At 36.3% G+C, this 13,017-nt stretch overlaps 1 protein-coding gene and 1 long non-coding RNA gene across 51 annotated transcripts in view; one reads left to right on the top strand and one right to left on the bottom strand.

Annotated features, from left to right (window-relative positions):
* LOC108445574 overlaps positions 1–3,688 on the top strand; it is a 7,315-nt gene extending 3,627 nt beyond the window's left edge. The window contains exon 3 of the long non-coding RNA XR_001860474.1: positions 2,826–3,688. This is a non-coding gene — a long non-coding RNA (uncharacterized LOC108445574). The remainder of the gene's footprint in view (positions 1–2,825) is intronic.
* LOC108445573 (hornerin-like) overlaps positions 167–13,017 on the bottom strand; it is a 51,303-nt gene continuing 38,452 nt past the window's right edge. For 43 of the 50 annotated variants that reach the window (XM_017729799.1, XM_017729801.1, XM_017729784.1 and 40 more), the window contains 17 exons: positions 11,724–11,765; positions 11,171–11,209; positions 10,092–10,130; positions 9,693–9,731; positions 9,271–9,309; positions 8,627–8,665; positions 8,165–8,203; positions 7,782–7,817; positions 7,019–7,048; positions 6,061–6,096; positions 5,666–5,701; positions 4,588–4,626; positions 4,103–4,141; positions 2,851–2,889; positions 2,260–2,298; positions 1,974–2,003; positions 167–1,601 (listed from right to left, as the gene is read on the bottom strand). In XM_017729799.1, coding sequence (XP_017585288.1) covers positions 1,503–1,601; positions 1,974–2,003; positions 2,260–2,298; positions 2,851–2,889; positions 4,103–4,141; positions 4,588–4,626; positions 5,666–5,701; positions 6,061–6,096; positions 7,019–7,048; positions 7,782–7,817; positions 8,165–8,203; positions 8,627–8,665; positions 9,271–9,309; positions 9,693–9,731; positions 10,092–10,130; positions 11,171–11,209; positions 11,724–11,765 — 699 coding nt within the window. In that variant the 3' untranslated portion in view covers positions 167–1,502. The remainder of the gene's footprint in view (positions 1,602–1,973; positions 2,004–2,259; positions 2,299–2,850; positions 2,890–4,102; positions 4,142–4,587; positions 4,627–5,665; positions 5,702–6,060; positions 6,097–7,018; positions 7,049–7,781; positions 7,818–8,164; positions 8,204–8,626; positions 8,666–9,270; positions 9,310–9,692; positions 9,732–10,091; positions 10,131–11,170; positions 11,210–11,723; positions 11,766–13,017) is intronic. The other 7 variants (XM_017729800.1, XM_017729795.1, XM_017729797.1 and 4 more) reach the window with 7 other exon arrangements.

Here is a 13,017-nt window from a genome sequence, read left to right on the forward strand (position 1 = left end):
TTCCGCCCAAACCGTGAACGGGCAACTTCGGCAGCCACTGACACGAGCGTTTTGTATGAAACCCATGACAATTTATTAGAGAATGGCAGGGCTGGTTCTAATTAAGGTACGGACCTCTCCAATAGAACATTACTGTGTTGTCCGAAGAAACAAATTGTTCACCAAATTTTGAAGATCGTATATAGGCATAATTTTATGCTTCAATTACAGGTTGATTTACCGATGGTTGGCAAAGGGTAGTGCTGTACATAAAAACCGGGTGAAATCCTGTCCCCGCAGAAGTTGGTAGTTGACTTGAATGGAAATCTCTCCCACGAATTACAATTGTAAACCGTGACAGAAAAGCACACTACTAATAATGGTAACTGTAAGAGCAGGCACACGTTCAGTAAGACATTCATTAGAAGTAGGCTTTAGGTGAATGCGCTTTGTTAACACCAAACAGAAGGTGGCTCTGAGAGCTCTGAAAGAGTTTACTGCAAGGTCTGGAAACCTGAACTCAAAAATGGGCTGTGGTATTTCAGCGACCACACTGATGTACCTGCTTGCAGATGTACGCATCACTCATGAAATTAAACTTTCGGATATATGAGGTATAACGCGTTAGACTAAATACTTGAAAAAAGGAGTCAAGAAGTTATGAGTTTTATGAATTTAATTTTCTACTCCTTCTAAAGAAAAAGGCTTTATTTTTCAGCAGATTTTAGTTTATCAGCCTAATCTGGGGTACATTTGCCTCACATGCTTCTCTACAGAATTCCAGGTATTTGCAGTTGGTTTAAATGGAGTTCATTGTGTCTTTGCTCTGAGCTGTTTCACTTTTCTAATGATTAAACTTTAATTAACCCCAAAAAATTTCAGTTCTGTGGAGTTTTTTTGGTTTTTTGTTTTTTGGGGTTTTTTTGTTTGGTTGGTTTGGTTTTTTTTTGTTTTTGTTTTGGTTTTTGTTTTGTTTTGGTTTGTTTTTGCTTTACAATCTCCATTTTGAATTGCATTTGATTACAAAAGACTAAAACCAATACTCTGATACCACTTCAGCATCTTTTCTTCTGTCCCATGGAGAACTGCTTATCAGATGCTTACATTAGCCTTGTTTTATGCTATGATTACGAGGCACAGTGCTCAGTTTACATGTATAACAATTTATTACACCTTGTCTGCTTTGGTTAATAACCAGATATTTTTAAAGTATTCATTTGTCACACCAATCATTTCAGGTAGGTGTTCATTGCATTCACTATTGGATAAAAAGAAATCATATAGGTAGGGTACAATATGCTCTCTTAAAATGATGCCTAAAACACTGACACAGCTAATGATATCTACTAATGACTAAAACCAGAGGTAAACTAATGAGAGGCATGACATACCAGCTAGACATGCAACATAACAGCTAAATAGCATCTGCCAATTTGGCTTAAGGGTATTTTTTTCTTACATTCAGTAATCTAATAATACGGAATATAATCCGTGTTTAGGATGTCAAGTAACTCTTCAGAAGTTCATATAGACCATTTTGACACAGCAGCAGAGAGAGCAAAGGCACTCAAGACACTGAATAACATCAGGAGTTGAGGAGTGGAGTGTTTCCCAGCAGAGCTCTGTAAAAAAAAAAAAGAGACATTTGATAAACCCATTCCTAATTAGTTCTCTTTTTCACTATTATAAAAGCGTAGAAATTTTCAGAAAAGTCTTTTTCTATTAGCCCCTTCTATTATGTAGACACTTCTGATGTGAAAAGATCACGTGCCACATTTATATCAACAGGTGTCTTTCAGTGATAATCAGGGTCAAAACTACAAAGCACCTATGTGGTCCCACTTCTCTTCACTTTTGTTAAGACTATTTCATTTATTATTTTGCACATGTGTTCTCAAATGTTTATTCATATGTAGGAAATGTGACAGATTTCAGTGTTCTGTGACATGTATAGGAAGAAAACAGTAGAAACTACAAAGAGGAAAAGTTCTTACCACTTGACTGCCGCCTGAGTAAGGTGATTGCTGAAAACAAACAAACAAATACATTTATAGAGGTGTTCCCAGCCAATGGTTTTGAACACAGTTTTTTTCCTATGATCAATATTTTAATAGCTTAACCCACAGCATGGTTTTAAGTTGTTTAAGAGGAAAGTTGAACTAATATTAATACAGAATGTTCTCTTTAGACCAATTAGTCCCAAAATTGCTCTTTCCACCACCCAGGTTCTTTGTTTACTAAGCAAAAAAGATGAAAGTGCTGTGATGAAAGTATTCTTACCGGTTTCCCAGAGTAAGTGCTTCCTGAGCCAGAGCCACCCTGTGAAATAATTATGAACTATTTAATTTTGTCATACAAGACTGCAGTGAACAGTGTCCAAAGAGCACACAGCAGCTTGAAAATGTCCTGGATATTAGTGGGTCTGGTAGTGATTTTGATTTTACCATTTTCACTGCACTTTCTCCCCCTACTTTAATTGCATGTCTCAAGTAAGCACAGCTGTGTCCTTTTTATTGCACGAACAGTTTCAGAGTAATGGGTCAAAGCAATGTGTCTTGTCTGAACTACAGAGTTGGAAACTGAATCAATTGCCCCGATATTTAAATGCATCATTCTTATTAGAATGACCCAAGCATGTTCCTATGAGTAAGTAACAGAGTATATCAAAACTGTGCTGTGGGAGGAATAAATGCTGCCTCATCCTAAGGTTCAAGTTTGAACAAAATATACCAATTTTTATTGGTGATTTTTCTCAGACATTTACCATTGTAACATAATTTAAATATCACCTTCATTATTGTTACCTATCTTAAAACCCAATATCCTCATTTCTAACTTGGTTGCAGAATACTGAAAGAAAAATATCCTTACTGGCTTTCCTTGATGACTGCCTCCTGAGGAAGAGGAACCCTGGAAAAAAATACCTGGTTTTGACTCTAAGTCTATTTGTGCTTAAATATTCTTGCTATCTGGAATAAAAGACCACAGAAGAATGAACACTGTTTTGTATCCAGTCATCCAAAAATCCCAGGCCAAACCTTATCTGAAATACAAATATTTAACATCTTTCTGAGTATTCTTTCAAATGTTGTATTGGACAATTTAATACAAAATTCCCAAGAGGAAAGAACTGCTTTGTAGTTGTGTTTAATATATGGAATAGAAAAAATAACAAGATCCAATTAAACAATAATTCACCTGGTATCAGTCTATGGTTACATTTGGGAAAAAAAGGGCACCACCAACAAAAAAAGGCAAATGTTAAGAGTCCTTTACTCTACAGCTCCCACTTAAAGAAAACTCTAATAAGAAAGGTAGTTGAAAATAAAAGTGGATACAGAAAAATTAGATGTTCTGAAAGCATCTTATTCAGTATTCTGGTGAAGTGGCTCTGCTTACTTGAACGGCTTTGCCAACAGGAAATGTTACAAGCATTAAGTCTTTAAGAAATGCCATCAAATAGGTACAGAAAATGTCTCACCTTTAGGATTCATGTATTAGAAAATGTAACATTCATAGCCACTTTTTAATAAAAAGTACATCTTCTTTTCTATAAGAGATAAGCTAAAACATTTGTATCTCCTGCCATTGAATGACAAGAGCAAGGTCCAAATTACATAGTAAAAGTAGTAGTCTGAAATGGTAGAAGTTGAAAATATGCATAGTTAAATGGCAACTATTATTTCCCTTGAAAAGGAGGTGTTTTCTTCAAAGCAAGACAGAAACACTTAAGACCAATGCATCCAAAATCAATCAAAAACTGAGCTCTGAGCACGAAGTGTATGATTATTTTGAATTTGAATAGAAATAGCTGTTCAGAAGTTCCTTACACACACAAACACACACACACACAGACATAGACGAATAAAAATCCAGTGGTCTCATTCTGTGATTACTAGAAGTTCAGCTACATAGTAAAGTGCTGTCTCAAAACCATGAACTGTGTGAAAATAAATACTGCGTTTGCATTTGTTGAGAATATCCCAGAGAAGTAAATCATGTGACACTCTTTGCATATTAAAGTAATTCTCAGAAAACTGTCTAGTCCATAACTAACTAGATATAGGTTTTTGAACGGGCGTATAAGAAAAAAGAAAGGTAAATTTGATTGGTTTGTACTTACTGGTTTACCATGTGGTCGGCCTCCAGAAGGTCTGCCTCCCTGTGAGAAGACAATCAAACTTGTATTAACTGAATGAAAGATCTTCTATCACTGTCTTGAGACAATTTCTGCAGTACTTAGGACAAGCTTATTTGGGTGTTCTTTGAACAGAAAAAAGTAAATGAGCTACCTAAAATTTACACTCTGTACTACACACCACAACAATGGCAATTTGAATCAAGAAAGCAGTGTTATGAAATAGAGCCTGGCAACTACAGTATGTTCAGAGGAATGTTTTACACAGAGCAGTAACTCTACTATAGAGTAATTTTAACCAAATTTTTTATTCACCTTACTGAAACGACTCCGATCTGTATTACCTCCACTGTTTAAACTTATTAAAAGGGCCAAATTAGTGCATCTTTCAGCATCAAGTAACTGACCTGATCGAGAAGGTATGTTAGGGAAGAGTTAGGAGTGATGGGATGGAAAGAGAATATACTCACCTGCCCACCATACTGGCTGCTTCCTGAGGGATAAGATCCCTATTAAAAAAAATTACAGAAAATGAACAGCAGTTACTTTTTTTTTTCTGGGCAGAATGGAACATCACAGGGCTCTTGACATGAGATCTCAGTAATAATCTGGAAAGTATATTAATCTAAAAAGATGTAGTGAAAGACTTCTGACTTAATGCCTCTAAGTTCCTCAACAGCTGAAAGTAGTAAACTGGACAAACAGGCACAAAACACCTGCTAAGACTGTTCTGTTACATAAATAAATGGATCACAAGAGTCTTACATATAGCTCTGTTAAAGAGAAAAAAAGAATCGACTTTATTTGTGATTTTTTGCTATGTCAGACGTGTTCAGAGAGCATCGTGTATTATTGTAAAAACATTGTTATTATTACCAAAGAGATAATTTGGGAAAAAAATTGATTTTTAGCTGTTAAAAATCGTCTCTGTTCTACATAAGATTTTTTTAATAGAGTGATACTGAACTCCAATGCTTGCCAGTGGAGTAAAAAGAAATTATTTTTTTTAGTATGGTAGAGTGAGACATTGCAAACACAGTAATACTAATGAAAAATAAGCTCCATCTTATGAATTAGTCATCCATTTCATCTGTCAGCTATTTGCACTAGTAACATTTCTGAATCAGTGGCAAACAGTCTGCATATGGCACATGCTTAACAGGAAGACTTGAGTTGAAGCTGAAGAAGAAAGTAGCATTATTGTCTGCAACACACCAGAATTTATATTTTTAAAGCAGTATCTACTGCTATATTTTGTCTCAAATTTCCCAAGTATTTCATGTAAACATAAAAAGGGTTAATTAAAATAATCACTTGAGATAAGAGGCATTCTGACATAAAACAACTAGAATTATGATCTATGGAATTTCTTTAAATGAAAATTTGTTTGTGCTACTCCATTTCAGCTACTGAGCAACAGTCCCTGTTTTCAAATATTTATTAAGAGGCAAACGACTCTAAAAAACTGTCAGCAATTGCACTACATGATATTTTTCATTTAATAAATTGCAAGCAGAAAGATCTTGAAAACAAAGAAAAGTAGCTTGCCTGTCCGCCATACTGATTGCTTCCAGAATATGAGCCCTGTAAAAAGAATGCAAAATTTTGATAAATACTTTTTTTAATAGCATCAAAAATTTTAAATGGCAAAAAAAAAAAAAAAAAAATCCTGGACCTCATATAAATCATACTGATGACACTGATAGTAAGTAAGAAAGCTTCTATAATTACGGAGTAAAATTTTGGCTTTTGTATATAGAAGGATATAACTGAAATGACTATAGTGATTGAATAAAAGCTCCATGCACTCCCTGGAATTATTGTACCTATCTCTGTGACTAAACTGAACTCAATATTTAATGCCTTCTGGGCAAATATGACACCTGAGCCATGTTTATTCCTGAGGAACTAATCTGTGTAAATGTTAGAGACAAACTGCCTACCTGTCCACCATGGTAATTGGTTCCTGTGAAAGAGCCCTGTATTCAACAGAAACAGCAATGTTTACTCTGTATTAACTTCAATGTCACAAGAGGAAAACCAAGAGAACATATTGGCCTATGGCAATGATCAAGTCATTTACACTGATTACTACTATTCTGATTCATCTTGACTTGTATGTCAAGTAATATATATGTGTGTATATAGAATGTATATATAAATTATTATTATTATAATTTCTATTTATATAAACTCTAATTTGTATGTTGTTTTCAGCACTTTTGAGTCTCAGAATTGGCATATATTCCATGAGTTGTATTACTCGGGCATGTCATTTTGCTTGATTACACAGACCAAGAAAGAGAAGTAGTCATCCAAGCAATTTTGACTATACTGAAAAAAACAGGTAACTGAACCCTCCTTTGGAGGTAAATTAACTTGATCTTAGCAAAACAGTGGGGGGATTTTGTATGTTTGGGGGTTTTTGGGTTTTTTTTCAGGAATTTACAAAGAAATAGGAAATATACTAATTAGACAGAAAAATGGAAATAGCTTTAACTTTTCCAAATGTGTTGCTCTGCTCCATTCTGAAAGCATTTGGAGCCAAGATTTTAGATCTAAGTTTCACTAGTTTAATCATACTGTTAATAACTATCATAACAGCAAAGTCCAAAACCCAACAGGTCTGCTATGAGATATTTGGGAAACAGATTCTTAAAAAAGTCCCAGGCCTGTCTTACAAACTGAGTAGCTAGTTTTGAATACAATACTATGGTTGCAAGTCATTTAATATTTTTGTTTTTAGCAGATTCAAAATTGCTCATTTTAGCATAATGTGGAAAAAGCTTTCATCATACACAGAACTTCACAGACAGAATTACTTCAAGAAATGGAGTTCCTTGGGAATTTTCCAGTATGTGTACATACTATGAGAAATATATAAAGACAAAGAATACTTACTGAACCTCCACCGGGGCACACACACCCACCCTGTACAAAACACAACCAAACTTACTTTCCTGGATCTATGATTGGAATAGGCCTCTGAATTAGTTACAACTCACATTCTGCTACTGTAAGAAAATGGACTATAAAGCACTGCTCATAAACTTATCAAGCTCCACTTAAAAAGGTAGTTTCTTTCTCCCTTCGCTGCCCTTTTAGGCTAGCTGTGCACTTACTGATCAAGTTTTTAAATAGAATCTTCTAATTTCTCATTTAAAATTTACAGTAAAAACCTAGTCACCAAAAGGGTGAGTAAAAAATTCTGAATACTAATACAGATTTTATTTTTTTTTCCCTTGAGGAGATCAGAGCACCTAGAATTTTGCCAAGGAAGTGGTCACAGCACCAAGCCTGTCAGAATTCAAGAAGCATTTGGACAATGCTCTCAGACACATGGTGTCATTCTTGGGTGTCCTGCATAGGGCCAGGAGCTGGACAGGATCCTGATGGATCCCTTCCAACTCAGCAAACTCTATGATTCTATGAATGCATACATCGCTCTTTAGATGACTTCCAGTGGAGGCCTATTAGGTAACTTCTACTCTGATAAAGCTTAGGGAGAGGTGGCCAGGGGTTCACTATTTGGTGTCTCACTTTCCACATTCAATCTAAATGAAATGTGTGATGGGAAACAGTTCTTGTGAAGGAAAGTTATACAAAGCAATTTGTGAGTATATGACACTAGCAGAACTGAACAGTAGAGAGGAAAAAAGCTTACCTGTCCACCAGATTGTCTGACTCCTGAAGAAAAGCCCTGGAAAAGATTAGTAACTAAATTACTTCTGTGTTACTGGGTAGCCTTTTCACTTGTTCTCTGTTGTTGTCAGTCTTTCAAATTGCTTGCATTTAAACATTGCACAAAAAAATTGGCTTTCTTAAACCATGATATGTTGAAGAAACATTTCCATGCCACAGGCCCCTGTATCATTTGCTCTTAACATGATCTGAAATACCAGACAGACTCCTACTCAGCAATCCTCAGTCAGTCTGGCTTAAAGCCATTCTATCTTACAATGTTCCTTTTTTTGCAAAAAATATGGGTCTGTTTTCCTGATGAACTGTGTACCCAAACTACAAATACCATGAAAGTAGAAGTTTTACCTGTCCACTGTACTGGCTGCTTCCTGAAGAAGCTATACCCTAAAGAAATGAGAAACCATTTATATTTGTTGCACATTCTTTAACTTATGACCTGTTACAGAAAAACACACTTTCATTTGTCTTCCATGGATTTAAGTGCCCCAGGGACATGAACATTTACTCTATAACAACACTGAAATCCACAGGCCTTTACAGTGGCTGCAGTTTAAACAGAACAATGACGTTTGAATCAAAGTCAGCTTCAGGCAGGTGTGAGTAGTGCTGCTGCCCTACTTTACAGCAGCCTTGTGTGTTTTGCTTATGTGAGTGGGCTGACACAGCAGAAAGTCAGATCTATTCTGCCTAAACACTGTTTTGGTGTAAGACACCCCTTCAAAAAATATTCTGTTTTTCACAAACCTCCCCCCCCCAAACCAGTGAACAATGGAAAAAACAACTCATAAACAGAAAAACAATTCTCACCTGTCCTCCATAATGGCTGCCACCTGGTAAAGATGGATCCTGAAGCAAAGGTGCCAATTATTTCTCAAATCAGAAAGCTTCTTAAAGAGCTTTTTAAAGAAACACTATTTTTGCCTCTTTTGCACAATGACAAATTACAGGAAGATAAACACTCAGCCTATTGCTTTATGTGTCACCCCATACTAGAGGCTATACCTCTAGGCAGCACTGGGAACCCTATCCCTCATCTTTCACTTCACAGGGGCATGGAACTCCTCTTAGCAACTCCTCACCCTCTCCCCTCTTCCAATTAGAAACCATACTGCTTCTCAGACACCAACTCTGATTCTGCATTTTGCTGATGGAAATGAGGTAGAGAAGGGATAAATCTGCTTCCAGCCACTCCTTACTCTTAGAGCTAAGAAACCTTGACAACAGCAGGGCAGGTTGGAGGGTCGAACAAGATCAGAACTGCATTTAATACAACAGAAGCAGCAGATCTCCATAGTGTTTGTATTGCTTCAGATCATACATCTTTAGATACCTATCTATTATCAGATGAACAGAGTTTTCACAAAATATTTTTTTCAGTCAATATAGAAGAAGCAATTTTTGATGTAGAAACTGTATGTTAGAATAAGAACTACACAGGAAGAGATTCTCACCTGTCCTCCATACTGGCTGCCTCCTGAAGAAGGTGACCCCTGAACAAAAAAGAATTAAATGACCTCTATATCCATGTCATAGTACCCCTTTAAACCATGTTCCATACGAAGGAGTAGCCAGTTTCTTTCACCGCAGAACTGTGAGTGTACCAAACCAGACTGTGCCAAAATGGGTGAAACTCATCTGCATTTACCATGATGCATGAGAAATTCCATCTTAAAAACTCTTCTGTGGCTTGGTATCACATACATTTATAACCATTATATACTTAGCAACAAATTAGATAAAAAATGGACAGAAACCCCCAAACCAAACCCCAATCTCCTTAAAATGTTCTTTTACACAGAGAACTACCAAATCTCTTTGATAAAGTAGCAAGGGAAGAATGCAAGGAAATAGAATACAAGGGAAAAATACACACCTGTCCACCATATTGGCTGCCTCCTGAGGAAGGTGAACCCTGAAAGTAAACAAAAAGTGGAAACTGAAACTTTTTTGTACCTATTTCATAGACTCATAGAATCATTTAATGAGGCTTTAAAAATTCTGGTTAGTTTCATTAAGTACTGATATATTTCAGAGGCATGATGTCTAGTCCTGCAAATTTCAGGAGTCAATTGAGTCAACCATATATTTCACATTCTACTTTTTCTTAGTCTTGGATAATGATCTTTATCTGAACTTGTTTTGTTTAATCACAGTAGCATCCAAACACTACAGAGTAAGATTTACTGAAAAGATTTTAGATTAAATTAAAGCTAAGACAGACAGACAGGTGGACAATAAATGAACTACAAAAATGGGGACTATTAATGCTTACTTGTCCACCATACTGGCTGCCTCCATAAGAAGATGGCTCCTGGAAAAAAATTGATAATTAGTTATTTCTTAATATCTAATTACTGAAAAGAAGTGGCAAAGACATCTACATTTTGTTATTTGAATGTTTGTGTATAATTATCCCAGAATAAACTCTGTGGTTTTTGTCTTTCTCCAGTTCACAATATTATTACAGAGTATAGACCACTGTCAAATTTCTTGAGGTCCTTAATATGAGTCAAATATTTATAAAACAAATATATAATATAACATATTAAAAAGTAAGAGCTTATGTGTCGTCCATACTGGCTAGCTCCAGAGGAATATGAATCCTGTAAAGAATACCAGATGAGTGAATTACCTGCAGTAGGATTTCCTTAAAGCAAAACATGACTCTGCCAGGACAACAGGAGCATGAGAACAAGGTACGAGTGAAGACAGGTGAGCAGGATTTTCAGAATGCTTTAATAACTATAATTTAAGTTGAGCAAGGTAAATTGGGAAAATACCTGAGATCCTTAGCAAGGGTGGACAGCAAAGACCTAGTGCTTTGTTTGTATGACATGTTGGAAAGGTTAAAGTGCCATTCTTTCCAGTTCTTTCTCTGCTCATTTCTGGAGAGTGGCTTTTTTTTTTTTTATTTGGAAAGCTGAATGCTGGGCCAGAGCTAGCAGTAAAATATTGGCTACCTAACAGGACTCTGAAAACCAAACTAAGAAAATTTACTGAAACTTCATACAATAAGAGGTCTCTTTAAAGAGGGGAGATTGGATTTGTTTTTCTTCATAGTGGAATTAGGTCAAATAGGAATAAAAAATGATGCGTTTTTATTCATTCTTTCCCCATGCGTATTTTTTTTGTGAGCTTCATTTTGCAAGTTTCCCAAAACAAGGGTAGTTTTTGCTAAAAAACCCATTGTTGTAATTTTTTGTCCATATCTAACCCAGTGATGAATTTCATTTCCTGAGCTTTTGCTCTTTTTACCCAGTTCCCATATAAAAACTGAACTTAATTGACTGAATGAATAACCATTGTTTTCAGAAGTGGCAAACTGTCTCTCCTTTTGGAATGAGTGCTTACTTGGCTATTGTACTGGCTGCCTCCAGAAGAAGATGAGTCCTGGGGAAAAAAACAAACAAACCAAAACAACCAGTTATTTTGGTCTAAAAGAAGTATTTTGAAGCAAAACTTCTCGAAAGATAGTAGTACATAAATACTAATACTAAACTTTCTTGCAGTAAATGATCTAAGAGGAATACAATCACATAAATCATTGTTCTTGGGGGATATTTTTACATAATTCCAAGGAAGCCAATGGAATTGGCTCCCAAAGTAAATATTTATACTGGTATCTACCTGTGTTTGTGACAACATTTTTCATTGTAAGACTTCTCTTTGAATGAAAACTGTTTCAAATGGAAAGAGAAACTGGGAGCGCTGCATGAATGTCTTGTGTGTATTTTTTAGTTACAATTAAAAAGAATGTCCTGCGTGTATTTTTAATTGTACCTAAAGTAGGTTATTTTCACAAGTGTATGACTTCTATTAGGCACTGACTCTTTTTATCCTCTCTGGCCACTAAATTGATAAAGCAAACAGAGGACACACTTAAAAGCTAATGAACATTGCTTACATTTGCAGAGGAATCACTTCTGACTAAAGAAGGGGATCCGCCCTAGAAAGGAAAAAATAAAAGGAAAATTAGCCTTTGTCTTTGATCATAAACTAGAAATTAAACAAAACCTTAGAATGCCTGTTCTATGGCATTTCAAAGGAAGAATATCCCAGCCTGAAATTAATTACACTTACACTTATTTTTATCAATTTGCCAAGAGAGAAAAAACCCCTTTTTTTGGCCCAGAAGATCATAAATCGTGAAGTATCATATTATATCTACCCATAACTCATTGCCTAGGATATAAGAGTATTACCCAAGGTGCAGGAATGTCCTTTACATGCTACATGTGGATTGACCACATATGATCTGCCTTAGAAAGCAGGGATTACCCTGTTTCATAGTCCTTAAATAATTTCATATGGACTTAAAAGCACAAGTGAGCAGTAACTCAGTTTTTGTTTTTGTTTTAAATTTGGTAAACATTGATTTTTGATAGAAATATTTGACTTGGTATTATTTTAGCTTCCTTTCATGATAGATCTTTTGTCAATCAATTCTGCTATTTAATGCAGTCTTTTGGGTTTTTTTGAGAAGAGGCACACATCTCTGTAAATACTGTATGGTAACTGACATCACTGCTCAGAGAATGCAACTCACTGCCAGCTTTGGGGCTTCCTGGCTTTTATAAGAAATAATGCAGCCAGCAGCAGTAGGGAAGTGATTGTCCCCCTACACTGAGGGGGGACTGATGAGGCTGCCACCTTGAATCCTCTGTTCACTTTTGGGCCCCTCACTACAAGAAGGACATTGAGGTGTGGGATTGTGTCCAAAAATGGCAATGGAGCTGGTGAAGGGTCTGGAGTACAAGCTGTGTGAGGAGCAGCTGAAGGTGCTGGGGTTGTTTAGCCTGGACAAAAGGAGGCTCAGGAGGGACCTTATTGCTCTCTACAGCTCCCTGAAAGGAGCTGTAGCCAGGTGGGGGTTGGTCCCTCTTTCAAGTAACAAGCAATAAAACAAGAGGAAAAGGCCTTGAGCTGCTCCAAGGGAGGCTTAGATTGGATTTCAAGAAACAATTTCTTCACTGAAAGGATTATCAAGCACTGAACAGGCTGCTGGGGAAGGGGCTGAGTCACCACCCCCAGAGGTATTTAAAAGACATGTACATGTGGCACTTAGGGACATGGTTTAGTGGTGACCTTGGCAGTGCTGAGTTAATGGTTGGACTCAAGGCATTTTCCAACCTAAATGATTCAATAATTCTGTAACGCTGAATCTTGGCATAATGAGAAATAACTCCTACCATATCAGA

The sequence above is a fragment of the Corvus brachyrhynchos genome, unplaced genomic scaffold, assembly GCF_000691975.1.
Source record: "Corvus brachyrhynchos isolate BGI_N302 unplaced genomic scaffold, ASM69197v1 scaffold101, whole genome shotgun sequence".
Lineage (NCBI taxonomy): Eukaryota > Metazoa > Chordata > Aves > Passeriformes > Corvidae > Corvus > Corvus brachyrhynchos.